This window comes from Etheostoma spectabile, chromosome 2, assembly GCF_008692095.1.
Source record: "Etheostoma spectabile isolate EspeVRDwgs_2016 chromosome 2, UIUC_Espe_1.0, whole genome shotgun sequence".
NCBI lineage: Eukaryota > Metazoa > Chordata > Actinopteri > Perciformes > Percidae > Etheostoma > Etheostoma spectabile.
The window spans coordinates 21525628-21553139 of record NC_045734.1 but is presented as its reverse complement, the minus strand read 5'-3'; the positions used below and the strand labels follow the sequence as shown (position 1 = coordinate 21553139).

Below are 27512 nucleotides of genomic sequence, written 5' to 3'. Positions count from 1 at the left end.
CCGATTGTAAAACATTGTCTTTTATTTCCTGTGATTCATTTCCCACTATGCACGGCCGTCTGCGATCTGTTTAGAAGTCTTGCCAGCTACACCGCGCGTGCGTTCAATTCTGACCAACATTTCTAAAAATAGCTCGCGGTTGACGTCACTTAGCCAAACGTGTATCAGTCGCTTGGCGGCGCGGGAGGGAGTTTTTTAGGGAAGGGATGGGGGGGGCATTCCTGTCAACCGCTGCTTACAGCCAATAGATAGCCTCGCATTCACCGAGATTCCCACGGTTCTTCCGCGCCAAGCCAATAGAGGAGAGCAATCGGAGAAAGTGGGCGAGTACGTCGTCGGGAGGAAAATAATCGCTGATGTTCCTGTCGCTTGCTATTTGTAGAGTGGCGGGACGCTGCCGTTGTTGATGGATTACGATGGGCCAATCAGAGCGATCCGTGGGACAGTGCCGTAGGAAGGTGGCCAATCCGTGGCAAGGTTTAAGCTGTCAATCTACCCCGGTTCTGGCAAGTAGGAGGGACGTTCGCTCGGCTGTAGTTCCGTCATCTCGCTCGTCTCCGAGGCTACAGGGGGCCAATGTTGATTTGGGCGAATTCCCGTCGTTGTCGGACCCCGCTGAGGATTCATTTTTGAAAGCTGGGTTCGGTAACGAAAAGTGGCAGGCTTTTGATTGAGAATATTGCATTCCTGTCGTCGATATAGCTGTTTTTTTTTGGACTGGGGGAGAGGTGGGGAGCCGGGGGGCCTCGCTCGGAGGGGGCTGCAAGGAGGGACAGGAGAAGACTCAATCCTCCGTGTTCAGGCCAAATGCGCCGAGGTCGGCCTGGCAGTCCAGTGAAGCCCCAGCGGCCGAGATACCACAACGATAGCTCCCCGTGGATTTAAACACTATATCAGTCGCCGGTGGTTGATGGCCGTGGTGTGAGTGAGCCCGCTGCACTATACCGTTACCGTCTCGCCGTGGCACCGCATCACCAGCTGTCAGGCTATCAAAGCTCTAAACCTCGGAGTAAACGCTTGGTAACCGTCACAGCTGGATTTAAGAAATACCGTTCAGACCTAATCGAGCTTAGACCGGCTTGACAAGTCTGTAGGTCGGCCAAAAAGCCACGCTTCGCCCGTTGACAAGTTGTCATCATGGGCAACGCGCCCACGGCCAGGAAGGGCAGCGAGATGGAAAGCGGTGGGTACCGTCGCCAGTACACACCACTCCTGAGCAGCAACTGCTCGGTTACAGACTCATGAAATGATCGGAGACGATGTGATACAGCAGGCAATGTTAGCTTTACATAACAAGCCATACACTGTTATTAGAGGCCTGTTCTTGCTTTCCCATTTACTGAGATCCACTCGGATTTCCATGTCAAGTCCTTGCTGCAAACGATTTAGCTTGTGCCATGCATGCTCCCAAGAACATACATTAGAAAATAGGAGCATTGTATGTGCATGTAGATGAAAAGGGAATCTCTCTTCAAATGAGGCTCAGACGTGCTGTTCAGTGTGATAGATAGATAGATAGATAGATAGATAGATAGATAGATATACTTTGTCCTGAAGGAAATTAAGGTGTCCAATAGCTTATACATAACATAAATACACATAGACACACAGACATATGACATCCACGCTCACATACTGCAAAAATACAAAGAAAGATATCAACACTGTGCCCTTACAGTAAAGTTTTGTTGTAGCATGTTTGAAGGAGCGGTGTGTTTTCAATTTAATTTTAGTGGATGCATAGGTAGGGTGAAGCAGAATGTAGGGCTTTTTCCATTGCCACATCTTTGTATGAGCTGCAAAACAGCCAACAGCAATTGTCTGAAAGCTTCTTGGAATATTCACTCTACTGAAATATTGGCAACATCCCAACACTGTTTGCTGTATCATAAGTCCAATGTAAGGTTGCTATTATGAAGAAGAATGGAAGTATGCTAATTTCTGAGGCCAAGGTACTGTTTATTATTATTATTATTTATATTTATTAAAGCTGTTAGTTTCTAGGGCTTGTGTTTTTATAAGGTACAGACATTTTTACCCTTTTTTATTTCTAGCAGTGAGGCATAATCAATGCATATGTTAGTGTCTATTACATACTTCAGTAAGTCTGGGTATTGGCTGCCTGTGCTGGATACCATGTGTGTATGCTGCAACCATGCATTGCTATTTAAACGGTGTCCTATCAACCAGATATGTATTTCAAAGAGTTTATGAAATGTGATTTTAGAAGCTCTAAGGTATCCTACTATTTATTTTCTGGTTTCTTTCACTTGGTACACAACCTACTAAAGCCTTTCTCGTGATTTTGTCTTCCACAGTCAAGGAGTTCCTTGCTAAAGCCAAAGAGGACTTTCTCAAAAAGTGGGAGAACCCTGCACAGGTTAGTGTTCTTCTAACACAAAAGGAATGGGGCATATTTTCTGCATGAATTTGCATGCATAGGAGTTTTTCATTCCAATTCTGTCTTAGGCTTAGACTTAGACTTCACTTTAGACTTTAGTCTGATTATATATATATATCAAATTTATATGTGGTATGCTCTCTACGATTCCTCTTTAAAAATAACAGTTGTCACTTGGCACGGGATGGTATATGATTCTGACGGTATGATAACCTTCAGCATAAAAATAGCAGTTTCACGGTATCGTGGTATTGCAATTTACTTTAAAATGTTTTTGTTTTTTTTAAATGTCTGGGTAAAAAAGAAACAGTATGACCGAAAATTTTAGCGGTTTCAAACCTTGACGTTTTTCAACTGCGGTATACCTTGAAACCGGTAACCGGCCCATGCTTAGTTGTAGCTATTGGAATTTCACTTGTTTTCTATATTTATTGAGCGCCACAAATTGGTATGTTTTTTTTCCTGTATACTTGTATGGTGACATGAAGCAAGTGGCTCATACAATATGTAGGGTGATGATTGACTTTTATCATTTTATTAATTTGGATTAAAATCTTAGTCTTTTAAGTCTTATCTTTTCCCACATTCCTGTTGTCCAAGTTATTATAATGTTTTTTTTAATGTAAGTCGGTCATTGGTCCACAGAACTTGTTTCCACAATGCATCAGGCTTGTCTAGATGTTAATTTGCAAACTTCAAACGCTGATTTTTGTGGAGGGGACGTAGAAGAGGTTTTATTCTGCTGACTCTTCCATGAAGACCATATTTGTACAAGTACCTCTTTATAGTGGAATGGTGTACCACAACTCCAGTGTCTGCCAGGTCTTTCTGGATGGAACGTGCAGTTAAACGTGGGTTTGGACTTGCTTCTCTCACAATCCTGCGAGCTGTTCTGTCTGATATTTTTCTTGGTCTTCCAGATCTTGCTTTAACTTCCACTGTTCCTGATGACGGCCATTTCTTAATTACATTCTGAACAGAGGATATTGGCATCTGAAAACGCTTTGCTATTTTCTTATAGCCTTCTCCTGCTTTGTGAGCGTCAGCTATTTTCAGTTTCAGTTTTCTAGACAACTGCTTAGAAGAACCCATGGTGCTGCTTGTTGGGGCAAGGTCAGATGAGTCTGGGCATTTAAACCCTTAAGATTGACATCACCTGGTCTTTCCAGACGATGATTGATAACAATCCATGACACTGTCAGGTCTCAGCTTTCCAAAGGGGACGGTGCATGCTAAAAACTGTGCAGGGTTTCCAAACTTTTGCAAGCGCCATTTGTTTTGTTTTCTGTTATTTTGAAAGTGTAAATGATGGAAATAAAATCTAATTTTTATTTTGACATATTATACGAATGTCTAATCTGTCATTATATGCCTTTTGGAGAATTTTACATCTTTTCTTGGCTTCTTTATGAACACTATTACAACTTTTTTACCTGGGGTGCCCAAACTTTCAAGCCCCACCGTATGTATTAAATACTTCATAAACCATAAACACCATGTTTTATATACTATATTTACAGTGATCACTCTATAGTATGTAAAGTATGCACATATGCCACTCACAAATATGTATACTGTAGCATTTCCTCACACATAAAATAGGCACTAAATGTAGACAGTACATGTAAGCATAGGAAACAGTAAAAAATAAATGTTCACTTCCCACACCACATCCCTCACTATCCCATTTTCACAAAAATCAGCTAACCCTTTTTTGTTTTGTCTGTTTAGAACACTGCTGGCCTGGAGCAGTTTGAGAGGTTGAAAACTCTGGGTACGGGCTCATTTGGCCGTGTGATGCTTGTGAAGCACAAAGAAACGGGACAGCATTATGCCATGAAGATCCTCAACAAGCAGAAGGTCAGTCGGGGTCAGGAGCGTCAAAGTGGGATGGAGGGTGTTAAAATGTGACTGTCATTTCACAAAACTTGCAAGATAGTCATAGGAAAGATGAAAATTTATATGGAAATTGTACTAAAAGGGCTTTAAACATTTGTGGATATTGGAAAAAAAAGCCCCGTCTTTATATGCTGGTGTAAAGATGTGGAGACTCAAATACAGGTTCAAGCCTTTTTCTCCCTTTGAGCCTCTTTGAACCAGCTTGTGCTGAAGCAGACATCAGCTGGAGTGGCAGAGCTGAGGCTGTCTTTATGCAGATCACATTAAGTAAGGTCATTTTGGCACCCAATATAGAATTAAATTGTGCCTACGTTTTATCCCACTTCGATCCCCTCTTATGGCATAATATAAATAAATAAATATTTTTTAGAGATAAAATACACAGATGGGAATGTCTGTTTTTGGCTAACTGGCTAAATCAGTCAATTGAATACCAAAAATAAGATTCTTGATCACATTAATGCTATCAAAAGACAAGCAGATCAAGTTAGCTGGTCACTAAATTGTGATTGTGAATATTGGCTGTGTATACAGTATTTGCTGGCAACCTGACAAACTACCTAACCAACTGCATGCTGGGATTGGCTCACAGCCCCTCACAACCCTGAAAACGATAAGCAGGTTGAGAAATGGAGAGATGATCTGTTGGCTACATTTAGATTGCTGTATAGTCACATTACAGTTTTTGCTGATTGCTTACACACTAAAATCAAAGGTATAACACAATTATCAAAACCTTCCACTCAAGGAGAAAAACATTGTCCCAGATGTGCACCACTATAAGCGCAATCTCAGCCTCACACTTGCAAAACGATACACACCGTGATTTGCAAAACACTAAACACACATGTATACATTAGACACAGAAGTATATAATGATGTCACTTCCTTGCAATTCCAAAGTACTGACTGTCAAATTACCACACCTATGAGCCAATCTGTGAAACCCAGCCATCAGGTGGGCAAACACATGATTTCTTAATTCTAGACACACCAATCAGGTTTAAGCACAATACAAATGCAGCAAGTAAGTCTAGTATTTTCTGTACTGTATTTTCATTTTTTTTTGTCAAATGTTTTTGTTTTGTTTGTTGTGTTTTTTGTTACTGTAACCTGTACTGGATATAGTGTTTTGTTTGTCTGGTGTTTGCTGAGCTAACAGTGTTATGCACACTACTGTAGCATGAAAGCTGGGATTTGTTTTGTTTTGATTCTCCATGTTGACTTATTTGGGTATAAGGAGAGAAATAAATTATATTTTCCTCAGTCTGCAGCATTGGTCTTGTGTAGCGTTTGGTAGAGCCTGACCAATATATCGGCGGGCAAATATTAGGCCAATAATAGGCATTTCCCGAAATATTGGTGTCGGCATTTATAAGGGCCAATTAAATATATATATATATATATATATATATATATATATATATATATATATATATATTCATTCATTGATCAGTATAATTTATAATGACAAATAAATCATTCTGATCAAAGATAGCCCAAAACATTTCCAGACATTTCTTATTTTTTTTTAGTACTGTGGCCTCTTGGCCTTCTAATTTGGCTTTTTCTTTCCAAGCCAAAACCATGGCTTTCACTTATTCCTTAGTGTGAAGAAGTGCATAGCTTAGAACAGTGTTTCACAGTGTTATTACTGCATAGAAACACAAAACATGTTCAATGTGTTAAAGCTTTAGTAGGTAACTTTTTATAATAATGAATGTCCATCACATTCAAGTAATTGCCAACAGAAAATGCACAGAAAATCAAGTGAAGATAATTACCTCTTATGAAGAGTTTATCGTGTTTCTTTTAATCCTCCGTGTTCTCCTGGATAACTGGAGAAGGGGTGGGGTGAAGCGTGTCACGGAAGGCTTGTATCATGTGGATGCCCTGACAGTAATGTTGTCATTACTTAGAATTCCTCATTGGGGAGAAAGAAACTACACACTGTTGCTTTAAAGAGACATAAGATAATGCTGCTCTGATGAAACAGTTGTAATAGTTTATTCCTCCTAAAACATGATCTCTATTTTTGTTATGATAAACTCTACTTCTCCCTCTCTCTTTTCGCCTTTCAGGTGGTGAAGCTCAAGCAAATAGAGCACACTTTGAATGAGAAGAGGATTCTTCAGGCTGTCAGCTTTCCTTTTCTGGTGCGGTTAGAGTACTCGTTCAAGGTACGGAGAATGTGTGGGTGTGTGTGTGATATTGGATAGATTTCCCTTCCATCCACTCATTGGCTTGCCCTCCATTCCCCCATAACAACTTTTAAGTTACTATTTGTCTACATTTTTGTAAAGTTGGTCCATTAAAAAACAACGTCAATGTTTTACCCCATCACACCCAGTTGTCTTACCTATTACGAATGACACCTATTGTGAATGACACTTCGAACAAATTTGTTATTTTCAAACATAACCTGACCCTTACAGTCTAGTCTTCATTATGTTTTAGTGCAAGGACCCTTTAGCTGAAATAGACGCAGAGCAGGAACCTCCTAACACATATATTGTAAACAAATTTAGTTTCATATAAACATGGGCCAAATGGATGGATGGATGGATATTAATAAAGTATATTCTCTAGACGTGTTTTAATGTTTAAAATCCATGTGGAAGGCCTGTACGTATGTGTGACTGGCTACCATAATGGTATACTTTGTAAGTGTTCGAGAGTCTCACCCTGACCGCCGAAGTCTCTATTTGGGTGTTTGGATGTAAAGGTTTCTATTTGTGTTTATTTTGAGGTAATGTGGTAAATTCCTTTTTCAGCTGAGAACCCAATCACTGCACGTTAAGTTTCAACTTTTAACTTTGTGTGGTGTCAATTATTCTTTACTTAAAGGGAAAATGTTCCACCTTTTAATGTGAATGTCTAATTGGTACTGATTATATGTGTCACAATATGCTTATGTCCCAATTCGATTCTTTCACGGTACATGGGAGCTGTTTAAATTGATTGCAGTTCCAGGACTATTGCGATTTAATAGTATTGAGTATTGCGATTTTCTTTTCCTTCTTTAACAAAAACACAAGATGAATAATACAGTTCTACAGACAATATATCATAAGACATTTTTAAGAACGTATTGTTTTTCTAAAAATGATGTCAGTCTCTCAGACGTTATTTAATTTGTGGAGAAATACATAATGTGTTTTCTGCATTTTCTGTTTTGCTGGAAACTGATATGATGTAGTTGCCATCGGTGGTACCCTATAAACACAAAATTTTTCCCCCATACCTCTAATATGTATTGTATTGAAGAAATAAATTCCCCATTGTGTGCTAAATTGACTGAGTAAGCGAGTTCTTCTGCTCGCAGAGGTGCGGTAGCTGTGCCTACATGTACCAGAATGCATTGCACGCGAGGGGGGCGTAAAGTGTGAAGGAATTTATTTATAGATTATGAATTTGTGATATTTACAAAATGTAAAGTTTATTAACATGTAGTCAGTAGTTCTGCTGTATACATTTGTATATAATGGTGTAAAATGTCAATTTTAACAATCCAAATGAAAAATTTATACAGTACCTATTGTTTTTTTGTAAAAACATAAATAAATACATGAGATTGCTATCTCTTTATTCAGGTCAACGTTTAACTCTAGGTAATTCCTGATGCAATAATCTATCAGTTTACAATCTCATTCTTATAACCAATTTCTTCATCATTGACAATTAATTCTATCACCGGTGTGCCATCTGCAAATATAGAGTGAAATGAGCCACAAATTCAATATCTTCTTCAATATTTTCACACTCTAGCTTTGTTGGCTGGCTGTACCTGTACAGACTAACCCATCTGTTGGCCATACTCCAATTAAAGCCTTATTCAGGTTAAGCTGTTTAGATGCTCATTGGATGCCCTGGATTTGAATATCCTTGATGCCTCAAATAGACCTATTATCGGAATTTTCCTGTCCACGTGTCTCACCCTGCTCACTGAGAAGAGTCAACAGCAAAACCATATTGGCTTAGTTAGAGTTATTCAACTATTCAAATTGCATTTGCAGGGGTCAACCAAGGGTTAATGCATAGATTGTACAAGTGAGGCTGGCTGCAGTATAGGTTATAAATCCCGCCCCCTCCATTTTAGCAGATGGGACATGGGCCAAACAAAAGAAAATCAAAGTACACATCCTTCTTTGCAAGCAGATGATTATTCATGTCTTAATTTTTCCTGAAAAGTTTGTTTTGTATTTGGTGTAGCTATAAAAACAAGGTGAAACGTCATGATTGAACGTCTGTGGTTGACTTGTGATAGGTCTGCCGGGTGTATGGGCGCATTGGGCGGGGGTTTGAGACCACGCTGCACTGCCCGATCACTACTGCACAGACTCTGGCTCCGAAATTACAAAATGGCAGCACCTGAATTCGGAATATTTTGACTTATGTACAGTGGGAGCAAGTGCAGACATGTGGTCCATCTTTATGTACAGCCTATGGTGTCAACCTATGGTATCAGCCTATAAGCACTTGAAGAATGAAATCCTCCTTGACAATATAAAGCTAGTGTTACTTATCTCAGTTAAAGGGTCTATAGAACATATGATTTGTACACAAGGTTTTGGAAATAATGTATAATGTAATACATTATCTTTAATAGACACATGGTATGGTAATAACTAAATAAGTGGATTTGTTTTATATACCCCCACAAAATACTGTTACCATGTCATCTAGATGCCCATCGTGTGTGTGTGTGTGTGTGTGTGTGTGTGTGTGTGTGTGTGTGTGTGTGTGTGGGTGGTTGTGGTGTGGGGTGTGTGTTGTGTGTGTGTGTGTGTGGTGTGTGTGGGTGGTGTGTGGTGTGTGTGTGTGTGTGTGTGTGTGTGGTGTGTGTGTGTGTGTGTGTGTGTGTGTGTGTGTGTGTGTGTGTGTAGTGTCACTAACAGGCCCTCTGTCTTCCCTTCCCCAGGACAACACAACCTCTACATGGTGATGGAATTGTACCAGGTGGAGAGATGTTCTCCCACCTAGGGAGAATTGGCAGTTTAGGTTAGTGTCTGCAATGGAGTTAACGTAAGCCTCAGCCAGAAGCAATGTAAGGCACTACGAGGTAACTTGTGAGCTCTGTACTCTCAATTTAGCTCTGTTGTCCTCTATTTTAATCTCTTGTAGTCAATTTTATTTTATACAACTTTGTTCTTTTCAGGTCTGTTTAAGCTATGTTGACCTCTGTACTGTACTCTCCACTAACTGTCTCTCTCTCTCTCTCTCTCTCTCTCTCTCTCTCTCTCTCTCTCTCTCTCTCTCTCTCTCTGTGTGTGTGCAGTGAACCTCACGCTCGGTTCTATGCTGCTCAGATTGTTCTAACCTTTGAGTATCTGCACGCTTTGGACCTGATCTACAGAGACCTGAAACCTGAAAATCTGCTCATAGACCAACAGGGCTACATACAGGTAAACAACACCTGATGCAATAATATTCAAAAGCTGATCATAAACAAATTACTCAAAATGTCTGTATGTGATGATTTGTCTGCAAAGGCCTGCATTAGGTCTTAATTAATCTTTATATTGTACATCAGTGGGAGTTCCCAAGTGTTGTAAATAAGATGTTAGCATTGCACATATGTATTTAGAACACTGATTAGACAATTTCACCAGAACTACTTAGTAAGTGTCCCTTAACAGGTTTTAATGAAAATACTACAGCATATCAGAATCGGGTATTCAACCAGACCATGGTATAAATGATGAATAGATTATTGTAAGGCATTTTATGGTGTTACCTCTCAGTTGAAGGGTAAAAGGAAGTTACAGTAAACCATAGCGCTTTTATTGTTAGGGGAATAAAGAGTTGTAATGACTGGCCATGGCTGTGTTGTGGTTTCAGAAAGTGAGACGTGCAGTTTTGTCTATGTTTCTGCATTGGAAGCCTGTGTTAACTTTATTTATTTAGTCAAACCCAAGTCTGAGCAACATAATAAACCCTCTGTAACATTTTTTTATTCAATGAACTAATTGATGAATTTACTTTAAAATTGCAGCAGCTTTAATATTAATTGGCCAAGTAATCCGCTCTGGTGTACAGCAACTAACATTAGCCAAGTAATCTAGCTAGCTAGCTAATGTTTGCTGTTGATGCAAGATGTAGTTCACCACAGCATCCCATTCCTCAACATTTTACAAAAAAATATTCAGCGATTTGCTGCAAGCTCGATCTGAGTGGCTCGGGATAGTTATGAAATGTTATACAATATCTTGTTACCATTGGAGTATCTCTGTAGAACTGTATCAGTTACATAAAGTAACAGGGAAGATGTAAAATATGTGTACAATTTACAGATAATTAATTTACTTAAAAAGAAAAAAACTGGATATTATTTTATTTGGACAATTATTGGTTATTTTCACAGTCGTCATAGAGTCATTGGGATGCCAGGACAAAACGTAACGCAGCTTTATAGTTGAGTCCACGGGGAATCAAAGAGAGTGGGTTCAGCTCTGTTTTCCATACAACTCGTTGCATGCAGTTTAGCAATGCATTGCATGAAAATAAGATGACAGATTATTTAAAAAAACAGAACATTTTTAAATGTATTGGTGCATATTTTAAAAGATGGGTGGCCCAGAAATACAAACAATATAAGTGTGTTTGCCCCACCCCTCAATCCGTGATCTCACACATACGTAAAAGTGTCTAGAAACTATCAGCAACTACCCAGAGAGTGCACAAGCGCAACTAGGATGCCAGTGTGTATTTTGCAATTGCTGAGTTGTGTGCTGGCACACTGAGGCTGTCTTGTAGCTCGGATTATGCTGCCCTCTACTGGCAAACAGTCAAATAACAACAGAGGAAAATTCCATTGTTTCCCTAAGATCCTTGCTCTACTCCCTCTCTGTTCCCCTGTCAATAATTTGTCTCCTTTCTGCCGCCTTTCATCTGCTAAAACTCAGCCGGGCACTTTGAGATTGTGTCTGCTTATTTTGTTTGTTTTCTTACTCTCGTTCTCATTATTTGTCATTGCTCTTTCTTTTCTCCTCTCAGGTGACAGATTTTGGGTTTGCCAAACGTGTAAAGGGCCGGACCTGGACACTGTGTGGCACCCCAGAATATCTGGCCCCAGAGATTATTCTCAGCAAGGTGAGTCACCATAGTTTTTATCGTGTGAACTGTCCGCTGTGTTTCCTTTCAAAACAAGAAATTGTGCTTTTAAACAGACAATGATACCAATTTGTTGCACAACACATTACAACACTTGTCTTCCAGGATAGTTGTTCATTTGAAGAATTATAACACATGGTTGCTGTTACTTCAGTTGTAGTGGTATTTATGTTCCTACCAGCCGGAGGATGTTGATTTAGGATTTCATACCACGCTGGGCATGTGGGCTAAAGGAGCATCTATGGAGTGCACACAACTCAGATGTTCCTCAAAACAAGATGTAATCAGTGAAACACGCATTAAAGGACATTTTTAAAATGTGTAACATGCTGTTGTTAACTACTGCATTTGACAGTTTATCAGGTGGGGGGGGGACAAAGCTGTGGAAATATTTGTCAAGGTTCGACTAGATGTTCTTTGGTGCTATGTAAATACGTGTGACGATCATCATGTAAGATGCCCTTTAATAGTTCTCATCTTCATAAAATCACACTTTTTTTTCACTAATTCATTACTGCTAACGACATGCTGTATGTAACAATCATATATTTTCCCTCTGAACCTTTAGATAGGTTGCACAGACTATGTTAGAAAAATAAGACGTATAGGATTAGGAAAGCACCGAATCGAGATTTTTGGGGTTCGGCCAAATACCGAATCCAATGGTTAAATCTTAAATTGATTACCGAATCCTACTCCCATCCTCAGTCCGTTAACACAGTAAGCACATTATTGAAGTAAACAACGTCCACAGCAGTGTATTGTTAATTTTATTTTATTTTAACTGTAAAAAAAAAAATAATACTAGGCAACATTATGCCAGGGAGGCATGTGGAAAAAACTAGTTTGACAATTACCATAGGCCTATGTTTACCCTATCTCAAGAGCCAATCAATATCCAGATATTAGCCTTTTAGATTTATAATCCCATAAAGTAGGCTACCCCCAGGTGTAGGGCTTGCAAAGCTGCTAATGGTCGTCTGGTTAAGTTCTTAGCTGTGACTTTGCCGTACCTGAAGTTGCTGCATTTTGGCTGCTGTCAGTAGATTCCTTCTTGCACAACTCGGATTCTTTCGGATGTTTCATATGCAAATGTTTTAACATCAGCGATGCTGTGCATTTTTTTTAGGGTCCTTACCACCACAAGACAAATGGGCATTACATATGGAACATGTAGATCGACCGGAATCGCCTTCTTTTGACTGAAAGTACTGCCAAACAACACTTTTTCTGCTTGCGACTTCCATTTTCACTGTCTCACAGCCTACTGCATTGAACGGTCCACCTACGCAAACACCTTCCCATAATCAACGGCGGCGTCATCACGTCGAACAGCATAGCACTTAGGGCTCAGATCAGTGGAAAAAAAACTCTAAGGTTCGGCAGAAACCGGACCCCGTTAAAAAGCCCAATATTCACGGAATCCGAAGCCAAATCCTGGATTTGGTGCATCCCTGTATATAATGAATGAAGTTTAACAACTCCCAAAAAAAAAAAACCATTTTTAAAAACAACTTTTAAAATATTCTCTTGATTAACTGTCTATAATAATCTCTTCTTCTTCTTTCTCCTTTCCTCCTTCCTTGTTACATCCCCCAGGGGTATAACAAGGCCGTAGACTGGTGGGCGCTGGGCGTACTCGTCTACGAGATGGCAGCAGGGTACCCGCCTTTCTTTGCTGACCAGCCCATTCAGATCTATGAAAAGATCGTATCAGGGAAGGTGAGCCTGACTCTCTGATTACCAGTATGTCCTGCATTTAATATCTGTTTGTAACATTTGGAGTACCCACACCTCATCCACAATCCCTGACTTCTTTTTTTCTGGTTCATTATAGAAAATGTTTCAATTTTCGGAATAAACAAAAGTGTTAGAATTACTCCTCAGCGGCAATTTCAATTCTGGGTCAAGCATGCCTCTGTACACTTTGTGGTACTTAAGATAATACAGTATGATATGCAACTCCAATTTAGAAAATACTGCCTTCTGTCTTATTTTACTCTGATGGCTGATTTGACTTTTTCAGTTAAGCTGATAAAGACACAATCTGTTAGATTTCAGCCAAATGCATCTCTATTTTGTCCTAATAATGTACTTTTATTTATGGAGACACTTTGTAATGATGTTGCATGTCAGGGTTGCACACAGTAACTGACTGAGCGTTAACAAGGCATTCGCAATCTCAGCCACACTTACCTGCTTTATTGTAGGCTAAAATAAAAATAAAAAGTTTGTGCCAAGTAGATTTGACCAAGGAAAAACCCATTACAGGCTATATCACACACAACTGTAATAGATGTCATGTAGTGACTTTCAGTTTAATTATTCTTGTGTTATATCAAACAGCCGGAGAATAAAATTTGAAATTTATTTGAAAGTACATTTTTGTTTCAGCACATTTTGCATTTTTTTCCCCAACATTATTTGTCAATCCACACTCACTCACACCTAGAAACTGACTAGTTGAGGGAAGTGAAGCATTAGTTACGTACTCTCTCTGTACAGATGTATTTAAATTGTGAGAGATTCATAGACTGCATCGCCTCGTTCTACTGCTGCCTCATTCTTCTTCTTGCCTTCTGTCTCAGGTGCGTTTCCCATCTCACTTCAGTTCAGACCTGAAGGACCTCCTGAGGAACCTGTTACAGGTAAAAGCAAATATCTCAGTCATGCTGATGTTGAGGCTACCTTTACTTTGTTGTGTGTATGGAATTTGTTCTAATGTAAATGTGAGAAAAATGTATCGCCGTTCTCCTCAGGTGGATCTAACAAAACGTTACGGCAACCTCAAGAACGGGGTCAACGACATCAAGGGACACAAATGGTTTGCAACCACTGACTGGATTGCCATCTACCAGAAAAAGGTAAGCGTGATTTTGGGTGTAAACTTTGTACATGTGTTACCTTCCCTTCTGTAAAGTTCTCTCCTTAACTGGCTCTTTTAATTGTCTTCAGGTGGAAGCTCCCTTCGTCCCCAAGTTCAAAGGACCAGGCGACACCAGCAACTTTGACGACTACGAAGAGGAGGAGATCCGCGTCTCTTTCAATGAGAAATGTGCCAAGGAGTTTGCGGAGTTCTAGAGCTAGAGAGTGAGAGTGGAAGAAAGAAGGAAGTAGGGAAAGTCAAAGGTAGGCTGGTCAAGTGGGAGACGTAAGGAGAGAGTACTGTCTCCTGTCCAATCACAAGCACCAGCTACAGCTACAAAAAAGGGAGGGGGGAATGGGATAGAGAAGGGAAAAAGAGCAAGGACACTGACAACCAGCAGTGTTGCCTTTTCTGTTGCGTTTCTGTTGTATTTTATTTATTATTCTGTCTTATTTATGAATCCCTTTACAATGAAGGTGTGCTTCAGATTCATGAGTGTTGGGAACCCCACTTATTTAGAGTTGCCTCTAGACATTTTCACCCAAGATCTGCCCTGCTCTTTTATTGTTGCATTCATCATTTAGTCACTTTTGGGCCACATCACAGAGAAATCAGTGAGTCTCTTCTAATCTCCTGCAGTCTGTTGGTCATCACATGAAGTCCATTGAGTCATACAAGTTGAGGTCTCAGTCTGCACAAAGCTTTCTTAAATTTGAACTGATAACTGGCTAACTTGCTCTTTCTTTGGTGAGCAAGAGGAGCATCAAAGTGAACGTTTAATGAAATGAATCACACTCATTTGCTTTTAGATAACTTATATTTTGCAGTCCTTTTTCTTTTGAATATTTAAACCTTCACGGTTTCATATCATAGACAGCATACATTGAATCACTGGCATGATTGGCCAAAAGAAAAATATAAAGATGATGCATTGTGTGCTCAAACAAGTTTTGGTCAGAGACAAATGGCACTTGTTACTTGTAACTAGATAGTAGTAACAACAATGAAATCGTGTCAGGCTAACAAACAAGGAAATTTGGATATGGGAACGTAAATATCTCAGTTTTAATGGTGTTTTGAAGGAACACCATAACATAATGGTATCTCAGGTTTGAACATATCATTTAATAAGACATTTTATCAACATATAGCATTGAGATTAGCAAGTAAGAATACTTAGTTATGATATAGATTTGGGAATTCAAAGTTCCGGTTAGCACTAAGAGGAACATGTGGGAATACTAAGACTTTTGGTTAGCGTATTCCACAGTTTCCCCTTCCATAAGATTTGGTTTTGCTGACTCAACACCTCTGTTTGGTATTAAAAGCAGTCACTGTCTCTGCTCAGAGCTCACTTACTAGTCAAGTGGATGTGGCATTTTGAACCAACCATTTGGCCTTTCCAACTCCAACTAAGGGAGCCTATCTGAGGCAGACTGCTTCTGGCTGGTGGTCAATGGAGCACTTTGACCAGTCAGTGAAGGCAGTCTGGATAGTGTGCTTTATGGTCTTTTATAGAGACCTGTGTTTATGTATCTCCCTAGCACCCAGTTCTATTCTGATCACTTGCAAAGTTGGACCACACTCCATGTGACAGTCTTACATGTGACAGCAAACTCGTCTTTTAATCTCTGTGTTTACATGCACAGTTTAACTTAAATTTGTATGTGGCGGTGATGATGATGTAAAGATGACTGCTACTCCATTGAACAAGTTTAAGGTAGTGCACCTGGAGTTAATTAGAACTAGTACTAAGAAGAGACAAAAATTATCTTAGTGCACGACACATAGCTTTTCAGGTCTTCAATGCCTCTTTATAGCTCCTGAGCTATGATGGCAAAGGACTCAAGCAATGCCCAAAATGGTGGTCATTGTAGGATTTGGTCATTCAGAATTTATAAAACAAGACAAAGTGACACTGGTGTCTGTTTCAAACATTCATATGCCTTTTTCATAGCTGTTTAATGTGCCACCATAATGAAGATATTCTATTTTGGTTCAAACAGGTGCTCTGTTTTTCTGCGATTGCTTTAAAATCCAGATATTTTTGATTCACACGAGTCCTTCCTGTCCAAAACAGTTTAGATATAGGGAAATATAGTACAACATGTACAGTACAACTGTGCTGTAATATTACAGGCCCCAGGTTTACTGTTTGGTAATTTGATTGAAAGACAAATTAGCTTCTGAATATGCACCATGTCAGCACAGCATTAGAAGAATTAATGAAGGTCTTAAAGGGCCACTCATTCAGTATTGCACTTCCATGAAACTTGCAAGAGACTTGGAGCAGAGGCCTAGATATCCAAACTATTATGCCGTGTTCACGTCATATGGGATGGACGGTAGCAGTGGGAAAGATGAATCTTTCCCATTGATTAGTCAACTTGCGAGCGTTGACACCATCTGACAACTTTTCACAGGCTGAGGAGTACTGCACATTACTAGTTAACTGACTTTGCATGTAAAATCAATGCTGTCCAGGACCCCTCTGATGGGGCCTCAAGATGAGATAAAGAAACAGGATTCATCTAAAGTCCCTTCATAGTGTCAGCTGATATTGTGCTTTAGCAATGTGTATATTCCCAAACAAAGTTAATTTTACACAAATTACCACAAACTAACTCCCTCAGTGACCCTGGGGCTTTTGGGGATCTGGGACCCAGGCAATGAGTTGCCCTCATAGACTGGTTGGTGATACAGCTTCGCCAAAGTCCAGTAAAAAGGTTTTTGACAGGTTTTCTGTTGAAGAACTTAGTCACATACAAGGCAACGGACTTGTGACCAAAAGGGTCCATCCTCTCCCCTGTTAACCCCTACTTTTCACATTCATCTTTCTCATTAAGAGAGGTGAAACAGTTGGAAGACATTTCATTGATCAATCTGAAGTCAAAATCATATTGGCAGATAGACGGCCCTGAGCTGCAAGGTGGATACATACCTACTTGTAGTGGGTTATTATGGACTTATTTACCAACGTTTTTTTTTATTATTATTATTATGACATTGTTGTAAACCACTTGTTGAGACTTCACATTCGCTGTATTTCCTCCATGTCAAGTTTAATGTTGACTATATCATCATGGACAAAATGTTTGAAGTTATGATACAATATTAGTCTGTGTCTCCTCGATGTTTTTTGCAGTAATACAACTTCCTCTTAATGCAGGCACAATGCTGGTACATACTGTCGCACTTTTTAGGGAAATGAGACCCCAATGTAAACCATGTTAACCCCCGCCACACACACATACACACTGACACACTGCAAAAGAAAGCGTTTAAGTCACGGGAATAGTGACATAAAAACACGAAGTGTAATATTTTGCAACATGAGTATCATTCCAATAAAGTTTTACTTGTAAAATTCTACAGAACTTGGGTGTGCTTCCTGGGTGTGTTTATTTGATAGTTCAGCTGCCGCGAGTTTGGGAAAGAGTGAATTTTAAGAGACGAAACATGTGAGAGTTGTAGCCTGGAGGTCAGACATCCATCATCACTGCCGCCTGATGCGGAATGGAGCCGCCATCCACCCATCTGTTGACCGCACGGCTCAATCTGATTCGCCTTAACGCCTAAAAACACGACTCTCAACAACTCAACCATCTCCTCTGCTCTATGGTTGGACTGCGCGTTGGTGTTTCTTTGTGTTCAAATCAGATGTTAAAAACGAGACTATCACGAACAAAGAAAATCGCTCCGCTGCGTTAAAAGATAGACAATTCCACCTTAAATGCCATTTGCGTCTGTGGCGGAGACCTAGGCGCCATCTTCGGTCCACCTTAAGCGCACAATGTGGCCAACGAACGAAAGCGTACACCAGCCAGGCTTCCGTCCTCATTTTCCAGCCGGGGATCGCACTCTGGCTTCGCAGCTTTGACACAGCGTCACTTGTGAAACAGCACAGGGGGAAAAGACGCACACGGGCCAAACCCCATCCGCACAAGCAGGAGAAGATGTCCGATCCCAATAAGTACCGAGAGTGGATCCTGGAAACAATCGACTCTCTCCGCTCGAGGAAAGCCCGTCCGGATCTGGAGAGGATTTGTCGAATGGTCCGGAGACGACACGGGTCTGACCCGGACCGAACCAGGACAGAACTGGAAAAACTGATTCAAGAGCAGACGGTGCTCAAAGTTAGCTACAAGGGGTCCATATCGTACCGAAATGCGGCAAAGGTGCAGAGGAAAAGCAGAAAGAAGAGTGAGTTTACGGCCGCTGGCAGCAGTAGCAGCAGCAGCAGCGCGGAGGCAGCGAGGGAGCGGACCAAACGCGACCAGATGAACAACAACGGCGACAGTGCGCACAGCTTCACGGACCAGGAGGAGGGAGAGGAGGACTCGGAGCCCAGCCCAGATTCCCACACTCAAACACCAGCCAGCACAACCGAGAAAAAGCTCAAGCCTGCCCCCAGCCCGAGTAGCGGAAACGGGTGCCTCAGTTGTGGCGCAACAACGGGCTGCGCTGTCGGGAGCTGCTGTAAAGAGGAGAAAGCAAGTGCACCGACAGACAAGGGATTAGGACCGCAGGGAGTGCGGAACTGCCCTTCGCCCGGTCTCTTTCACAGAACAAACGCACACGGCAGCGGTGATGCCAGCAAGTTATCACCGAGCAAAGCCGATGCAGTTTGCGGAGAAAAAGAGTCGTGTTTGTCCGGTGATGACACCCAGAACAAAACTTGCTCTAGGAGCGTCGGCAGCCTCCCGCAACAACAGAGACAGAAGCAGACTGAGCTCCTCAAGCCAAAACTTCAACTTGGAGGAGGGGGCGTCAAAACTGCGGGGAACCCCGCCAACTCTGACCTGGGCGACAGATTGGTGGCTTCTGTTCGCAGCCTGTCCGAGAAGAGCATGCGAGGCGGCACCGCGACCAGAGGCCACGTGAAGCCGCTCGGGTTGAAGGAGATTTTGGGCTATCTGAGCAGCCAGGACCGGCTGTCGGAGGAGAAGCTGACCCGAGGCAAAGTCAAAGTGGTCATGGAGAGAGAGGTGGCGAGGGGCAGGCTGCGCATGAGCCGCTGCGGGAACATCACTCTTCCTCTGAGGGGGATGGTGGTGGAGAAGCCGATGCCGAAGAATGCGTCCGCTGACCGTCTTGTAAAGAGCGCACTGCAGGACATGCACACTGAGAAAAAGGTGGGCGCTGCACTGCTAACTCAGTATTTCCAACACGTCCCGGTTGTACAGGGAGCCGAACAGCGCTGGCTTGATGGCTTGCTGATAAATTAATGATCACCGGTTAAAACCGCGCACACGGCACCGGGATGCGCTCGGCTTCCCTCCTCAAATATGTTTGTTTCTTGTTCAAACCCGATGTTTAAAATGCCAAAGTGTTTAGGGGGGATCTTCCACATTTAGGAAGATAGAGTAATTGGAGTTTCATTAATTGTCTGCGGGATGCGAGCATGTGTGTGTGTGTGCCTGTTTTGCGTGCGTGTGTGTGCGCGTGTGTGCACGTGCGTGCGCGTGCGGCTCTGCTTCCAGCACAAAGGAGCAGGCGGCTCCGGAGCGGCTTCCCCGGCTCCTATGAGTGCGCGCACCATTAGAGCATGGATCTCTACATGGATCGAGCACGGCCTGGTTCTTGTTGTCGGTGCCACATCACTACATGTGGTCAATAACATTCGATTTCTCTCTCATGAACTTTAGCTGCGCCGACCAGAGCGCGGATGTCTGGGCCTGCAGCGCAGTAGGCGGTGTCCGCCTAAACTTGAGACGCGCCGCTGCCGCTCTCCTCTGGGCGCTGCTCGGTCGCGCAGACTCAGCCCCAACAGCCGACAGTCACGTTTGTTCATGTAGCACCTCGGCTATATTTCATTTTGTGCGGCGCGTTTTTGACCCCGTAGTTTTCTTTCTCTCTTCCCCTCACATCTTTCGTTTCGTACCTCATAAAATCCTTTGTATCATTGAGTAGGCTAAGTACGCGGCTGTCGGTATTTCTGATGACCTATCTGTGTTTTTCTCTAAGTGAGAGGTGTTTGTCATCTAGCTACTTATTTATATAGACTACTGTTTAAAGCTCTGATCAGCTAGGTGACGATGAGTGCAACCTGAAGAATGAGAACTTCGCTCAAACTCAAGTGTTGCCCATTCATCTCCGAGGATCAAAGATGTGCGCTATCGCCACTTCCTTGTGTTGAATGGAGACATTTTTTTAAATATATATAAATCACTTTATCTTTCATTGCAGCCGCCCTCCCCCTCTCTCCATGAGAATGAGCCGATGGAAACAGCCAGTGAAGAAGAGGAACGGGAAGAGAATGAGGAAGAGGAGGAGGAAGAGGAGGAGGATCCCAGGAGTTCTGAAGAGGAAGGAGGACCACCCCCGGTAGCCATGACAACCGAACAAGAGCTCATTGAGAAAACTACAGAAGATGCTGAGGTCCAGACAGCATCCAAGCAGGAGAGCCCCCAGCAGCAGCACTTAGGTAAAGGTGTGCGTGCGTGCGTGCGTGCGTGCGTACGTCTGATTTAAAGGCTCTCGTTACCGCTAACCTTCCTCTGTTAAACCGCAATTTCACCACTGTGGGACAAATAAAGGTTTTCTTATCTTATCTTAACAGTAGGGGAGACGTGATGGTATAACACCATTTTGAATTTAGCACAAAAAAACAATTGCTGTGAGTGTGCACGTGTATTTTATGAAGGAATGTGAGTGCTTGTTTCACATAAGGTTCAATCACTGGCACAGTTGTGGCAAATGTAGATGGATTCCCTTTGGTTGCAGGCTTTTTGGTCCCAGGCTTACAATGTAGCCTACTACGCATTTAATGAACTACAGTAACACACAACTACCCCCACCCCAAGCACCATTACACAGCTAACTGTTTTAGCACTTGGGTTTAAACAGGCATTAATGCAAAGCATCAAATTAAACAACAAAAACTGTTACTTTAGTTTGTGTGAGTCAACCACTGTATCTACAATACAAGGCAAAAAATTCTCTTTGTTTTTTTTGCTACTTCACCTGAATGCTCTAAAAGGAAATGGGAGTGCACATATGAATGACAATACTGCAGCAAATTGGTCATCTAACCCATTTTCACAACATTCCCCAGTCTCCTCTAGTGTCATGGCTACTACTACTTTCTTTTTTTTAACTTTTTAAATGGATCTCTAACTTTAGTACTTTTGGTGGAAAATGTTTTCTAAAACTTACTAATGTACTTAATTATATTCTTACATAATTATTTTACTATTGACCTCATTAATAGTTATTTAAATATAACTGTTTTTGTTTTTTTTGTAATTTGTTTTTGATGTGGAACACACTATTTTGTGACTTTTTTTTAATTACTTTTTAAATACATTTTGTTGTATGTCTGTTTAATTTGTAATATGAATACTATGGTTTATTATACATTTTGACTACTAATACTACTACTACTACTGTTACTACTACTACTGTTACTACTACTACTACTACTACTGTTACTACTACTACTGCTGCTACTACTACTAATAATAATAATAATAATAATAGAAGAAGTAAAAGCTGGTCTTTAATTTTTTCTCTTCACTCTTTTTGTCTGGGTTTGGCTGCTGGTCACACAGGCATGTGCGGGCTTGATTCCCCCACCAGGACGCCGCGTCCACCTGTTCAGGGAGCTTCCCTGGCACAATGTACCAGCACACACTTGGACAAGAGAGCTGTCGTCCCTGATCAGCTTTATACAGAGACACAAGTAAGTGCAAGCATGTGCTTCTGTCCTGTTGCTTTTGATTGTTGTATAATGTTCCATGCATTATCAAAACAGGTCAAGATGACTCTAACGCCAACCATGAAATACAGCGCCCTACGTTAGAGTCTGACTGGGGGCCTTTGATGCATCTCTCCTGTCATCTCTCTACTAGTGTCTTTAATAAAGCCTAAAAATGCCCCAAAATATGTTCTAAAATCCTATCCCACATCTCAAATCCCTTAACCAGTGATGGGACAAGTATTAAGATCATTTACCTTATTAAAAGTACTACTATGATGTATAGGAATTGTGGGTGATATAGTAGTTGTTGTTTTGTCATGATGCGTGACACAGTCAGCTCCTTTCATCTTTGAGTTTAGGTGGAGGTCATATAACTCTGATGCTCTCAACATGATATCGCCTCTGGCACTCTTTCTAGTGACTTTGGCTTGTTCCACGGAGCAGACATCTTGTTTTTGTCATGTTCATTTATTTGCATCTTTGTTTGACTCCCTCTCTTCTCTCTACCTACATAATCAGCATGACAGAAACAACCACACCTCCTCAGGCTTTAACAGTGAGTTCTGCTTTTTCAGATAATATCAAAGTCTGTGTGTATGTATTTGGTTTCTAGCAATGTTGACAGGTAATCAGAATGTACTTAATTGTTTTTCCATCGTAGGCATGGAGTCTAAAATGGAGGTGGGAGTGTCGTCCTGCCTGCTCACACCCACTGCCTCCCCGAAAGACTCTGCCACATCTGAGGAGCGAGGGATGAATGGAGTCAGCAGTGGAGGGTGAGTACAGCAGAGATCTGGAGACACTGGAGAGTGGTAGTGTCTGCTCCCTTCTTACCTCACCCCTCTTATCATTACCTAAGTTAAGTAAGATGCAGAAGCTTATTTACACATCCAGCAATTACGGAGCAACATTATTATGTCTTATAGCCGTGTTTCTGGCCACCTAATAAATGTGAGGCCAATATTTACTCTCTTTTAGCTCTGTTTTTTTTCTCTACCAACTCATGAGGGAAATATCTGATTCTTTAGCTGCTGAATGCTCCGCTATGTTCACCCGCTAGCGGCTAATTCTGCTTGTCTGCTGTCTGGTGCTCAGCAGGTAGTGCACAGAGACTTTTCAGAGCTTTTCAACGCTTTCACATTGTCCCACTTATACATTTTTATAATTAAATTATTGATTATAGCCGCTATAAGTAAAGTGTGTCTGGGAATTAAAAAAGAAAAAAAACAATGCGTAATATCTGATTCTCCTGTTTACACTGACAATGACAACAATGTGCAGTAACATCACCAAAAACATGGAAATCACAGTGCTCCCATTCCAATAAACCAACACTTATAACAATAACACAGGAAAAAAACACCCATTATTTGTCAGCTTTCAATTTTCAGCTCTGAAATGACTTTACAAGTTACAAATTTTAACATCCTCCTGCCAGTTTTGTAACGGGCCAACAACCCTTTACTAATCTCTCTAGGTCTGAGGGGACCAGTGGGAGCCCGGTGGACTGGACGGTGTCTGATGTGGTCAGTTATTTCACAGCGGCAGGTTTCCCCGAGCAGGCTGCTGCCTTCAGGACCCAGGTGAGCCTGTTATCCCATTTAACAACCACTAGAGGCCGCCAGAGACAGGAATAATGGCTGTACTTGAACCTTTAACGGTTGTAACCTACCCTTTGCTCTCTTCATTAGGAAATCGATGGCAAGTCTCTTCTCCTCATGCAACGTAACGATGTTTTGACTGGCCTTTCGATCAGACTCGGCCCCGCCCTTAAGATCTATGAGCATCATGTAAAGGTTCTGCAGAAAACACATTTTGAGGATGATGACTGTTGACAATAAAAATGCACACTCAGACTGTTATGTCTGTATCGACACATAGCTCAATTAATCCTTTAAAAATGTATGCATGATATACAATACACTTCACTTTTTATATCATGTCAAACAGCACCACACATACACGCGCACACACACACACACACACACACACACACCTAGTTTTCTCTGCCTCTGGTCCTCTGCAACTGCTCTGGTTCAGAAACAACACACAGAAGTGAGCCTGGATTTCCTGGACAACAGGGATTTTCTGCCAAACCGAGCACACGTGTTGGAGGGAGAAAGTAGACTCATACAATTTTAAGATACAGGGGTTGAAAAAGAAAAGTCATGCAATCATGCATCCTTTTTTATTTCCAATGATCAAGCACTTTCTCAACTAAACTGAAAGATGGTTTGTTTTTAACTTGTTATTTTGTACTGACCTTTATGCACATTTTGAAGAAGGCCTGGGTAATTCTGGATGGAAGACAATTTCCTTTTGTTCTTCTGGAGCTGTGGTGCAAGGGTTTCTCACTTGTGGCTGTGTGTTTGTCATTGCACACATACTGTATGTGTGTGGCAGCCATGACAGAGCATGTTGGATTGATCAGAAACAAATTAGAAGTTGACCAGATTAAACACATTCCCGGAAGTTGATGCGGATGGTTGGGATGCTCACCCGTCAAATATCCGTCCTGTACTGTATGTCAGGCTACAATCCGGTCCAGGGTTCACGGCCATGTATGGAAAGGCCGCAGGTCAAAGCAATAAGCTGATAAACTAATTTCCCTACTAAATGAAATTAAGACTGGGGATGGTAAAAACATGGCTGACCGAGCAACTGCATTAAACAGCTCAGCTCGTTTCACTTCAGCAGAAAATGTTTGCCTGCTGTAAGGATTGAACTATTACAAATACATTTTTCCTGAAAAAGTTCAGCAAAGAGATTACAGTAAGAATACAGAAACGTCCATTGAAATAAAAATCATAGAGCTGAGATGTTGTGGCTTCTTAATGTGGCAGGACCTGTCAGTCAGGCTCAGTATAGTATCTTCGGACAAATGAAAACGACTGACAATGTCCTCACTGCTGTGTATTTCCTGAAAAAGTGTTTTTTGGGGTTAATCAGCAGGTGTCACTTATTGGTACGATGGAAACCTAACTCTTAGTTCAGAGTAAGCTTGGAGTAGAACGACTAGGTTTTTAGGCTTAAAATAAGTCTAACACGACTTACTTACTTACTTACTTACTGCCCGTCACCCCTACCAGGGTATGGGCCGCCAACAACAACAACAACAGCTCTCCAGAGTCCTCTGTCCTGGGCCATTTTCTCTAACTGGTTCCAGGTGTAGCCCATCTTGGTGGTGTCAGCCCCGCCAGGTGTTTCTTGGCCGACCTCTCTCCCGCTTGCCTTGTGGGTTCCACCGCAACGCCTGCCTAGTGATGCTGGTTGGTGGTTTTCGTAGGGTATGCCCTATCCAACACGACAGACCAGTCTAAAATATCTTCATAAAACTGGCTTCATCGGCTGCAGAAATGTTGATCAAACATGCTAGCTAACCGTACTGAAATCAGCAGAGCAATCAATTCTCAACTAAATATTATGATGTATATTTTATTAATCAGTCCATTTTATCAGCCTTCATCTGTAAATTATTTAAAAAAAAAAAGATCTAAATGAAAGATGTTATTGCAGGGTAAAGCTGAGTCAATCAATTAACTAATCTCACACCACCAGCATTTTAAACTGGTTTACCGGTCAAATCTTAGAAACCAAATGCTGTCATGATCGCATCTCTCATTCCCACCTTCACTGTAAGGGCACACATTCCAGTTTTGGCATCTCCTCTGTGCATGCATTTTCATATTTGTATGTTTGTATTCCGTTATTTCAGCATATCGGTTTTGTTTTATGAAGGTTTTGAGTCCACTCTCCACTCCCTGATGTTCACATCAATGTTTCTTTGTGTATTTAAACCTCCTCTACCTCTCTCCCCTCCTTTTTCCCTTCCCTTTCACTTTCTTTGCAACTTCCAATAACACATTTTCAAGTTCTTCCACTTAGTTGAAGCTGCATGCTGCGGTATTCGTTGCCCCCGTTAGCATTCAGATCATGTCGTTCTCATTAGTCAAATTATCACAAGGGTATTGTAAAGTGTGTCTATGATCTTGTTAAAAGACAATTTTATCAATAAAAGTTTGAATTAAAATATCACAATTTGTCCATTCAGAGAGAGATAGAAAGAAAGAGAGTGTGTGTGTGTGTGTGTGTGTGTGTGTGTGTGTGTGTGTGTGTGTGTGTGTGTGTGGGTGTGTGGTTGTGTCGCGGGGGCGTGTGTGCGTGTGCGCGTTGTGCGCGTTGTGTGTGTATGTGTGTGTGTGTGTGTGTGTGTGTTGCATGTATAAATAATGTACATGTTTGTGAGGGTTGTGTCTGGTACACACACAGACACATGTGCACATGTAGACTGTGTGAGGGAGGGAATCCAGCAACAAAGCAGCTGGGTTACAGCAGCTACAACCTTCAGCCACAACGGCAAGGAGTCGAAGGAGGAAAGACCATACTGCATTTTAGAAAAGATAAGACTTATCCAGATGTGACGGATGAAACTTTAAGTCATTTCTTTTGTGGAAAGAGGCTCTATACAGCATTTATTTTGACCCATAAATATTTCAGAGTAAGCCTGGAAGTATTCTCCACGATTAGCCAGGAAATGTGCCTGCATTTGCTGGTAAGAAGCAGGGGGAGGAGGGAATATCACGCTATATCTGTCCTGGGACACTCTCCAAGGTAAGTGCTCGGGATCTGTGTGCGTGTGTGTGCGCGTGTGTGTGTGTGTGTGCGTATGTGTGTGTTTGTGTTTGTGCGCGCGTGTGATGGGTTACAAATAAGACAGAGAAGCAGATTGGAATATTTATACCTTCACTGAAAAAGTAAACATGCTGACAGGTTGCAGCTCCCATAAACATGTTGGTTCAAGAACAAAAGACTGAGACTCTCTGCTTGGAACTTGGCTCCAGGAAGACCAAAACCACACCAGGGCAGTTCAGGTCAGCCAGAACCTGAAACCTTTGGCAATGATCACAGCAGAAATCAGACTATACAAGAGCAGCACCTGAAAGCACCACAGTAAACAACTGCAGAGGACAGTGAGTGGGCAGATCTAGTGTTAAAAACATTGGATATCTAACAAGATCAAGGAGACCAGTCATGCCAGGCTCTGGAGAAGCAGAGTGAGTGAAACAGCTGCATGTGGACGATATCTAGTATTGTCATACTAGATACAGTGATTTGTTTGTGGCATAAAACTGGTGCTAACTTATCAATGTGCAAGTTGCATGTGCAGGTAATCAAGTTTAATAAATATACAAAATATGGTTTACATTAAAGTCAAAATGATTGAAAAATATAGAACAATATGTTTTTATGTGTCCAAGCTCATGTAGTTGCTATGCACAGAGCTAAGGAGAGTCTAAATACAGCTCTGTGTCACATGAGGAAATTAGAGCTACAAGTGCAGAGCCTGCATGTGAGAGAGTCATAATGTGTCTCTTGTTTGGAAGCCCAAAGGGAGAAGATTTCTCCACTGCCATCCTGAAACAGAAACACAGACCGAACAGACTCATTGTGGACGAAGCCCTCAATGAAGACAGCAGCATTGTCAGCCTGTCACTGGTGTGTGAGTTTGTGTGTGTGTGTGTGTGTGTGTG

At 41.5% G+C, this 27512-nt stretch overlaps 2 protein-coding genes, 1 long non-coding RNA gene and 1 pseudogene across 7 annotated transcripts in view; all 4 read left to right on the top strand.

Moving 5' to 3' along the window:
- The first annotated feature begins 246 nt into the window (after positions 1-246).
- On the top strand, positions 247-17646 carry LOC116700309 (cAMP-dependent protein kinase catalytic subunit alpha-like; annotated as a pseudogene).
- On the top strand, positions 11405-12510 carry LOC116700319 (uncharacterized). The gene is made up of 2 exons (XR_004334623.1): positions 11405-12171; positions 12403-12510. It is a non-coding gene; the product is annotated as an uncharacterized LOC116700319 (long non-coding RNA).
- Positions 17647-18103: 457 nt separating the features above from the next.
- On the top strand, positions 18104-25662 carry samd1b (sterile alpha motif domain containing 1b). Of its 5 annotated transcripts, none has more exons than XM_032533240.1 (7): positions 18104-19414; positions 20469-20706; positions 21833-21963; positions 22501-22537; positions 22643-22757; positions 23459-23564; positions 23673-25662. In XM_032533240.1, the coding sequence occupies exons 1-7, from the start codon at positions 18236-18238 to the stop codon at positions 23814-23816; spliced, it is 1950 nt and encodes a 649-aa protein (XP_032389131.1). In that variant the 5' UTR covers positions 18104-18235; the 3' UTR covers positions 23817-25662. The 5 variants fall into 5 exon arrangements, with proteins under 5 accessions (XP_032389131.1, XP_032389151.1, XP_032389123.1 ...); XM_032533232.1 differs by having other exon boundaries at positions 18105-19414; positions 20469-20712; XM_032533250.1 differs by having other exon boundaries at positions 18105-19414; positions 20469-20712; positions 22495-22537; positions 23474-23564.
- A 1089-nt stretch (positions 25663-26751) lies between these two features.
- Positions 26752-27512, top strand: part of LOC116700298 (transitional endoplasmic reticulum ATPase) — a 10741-nt gene continuing 9980 nt past the window's right edge. Inside the window, 2 exon segments of the mRNA XM_032533372.1 lie at positions 26752-27035; positions 27366-27477. Of these exon segments, the coding sequence (XP_032389263.1) occupies positions 27013-27035; positions 27366-27477 (135 nt within the window). The 5' untranslated portion in view covers positions 26752-27012.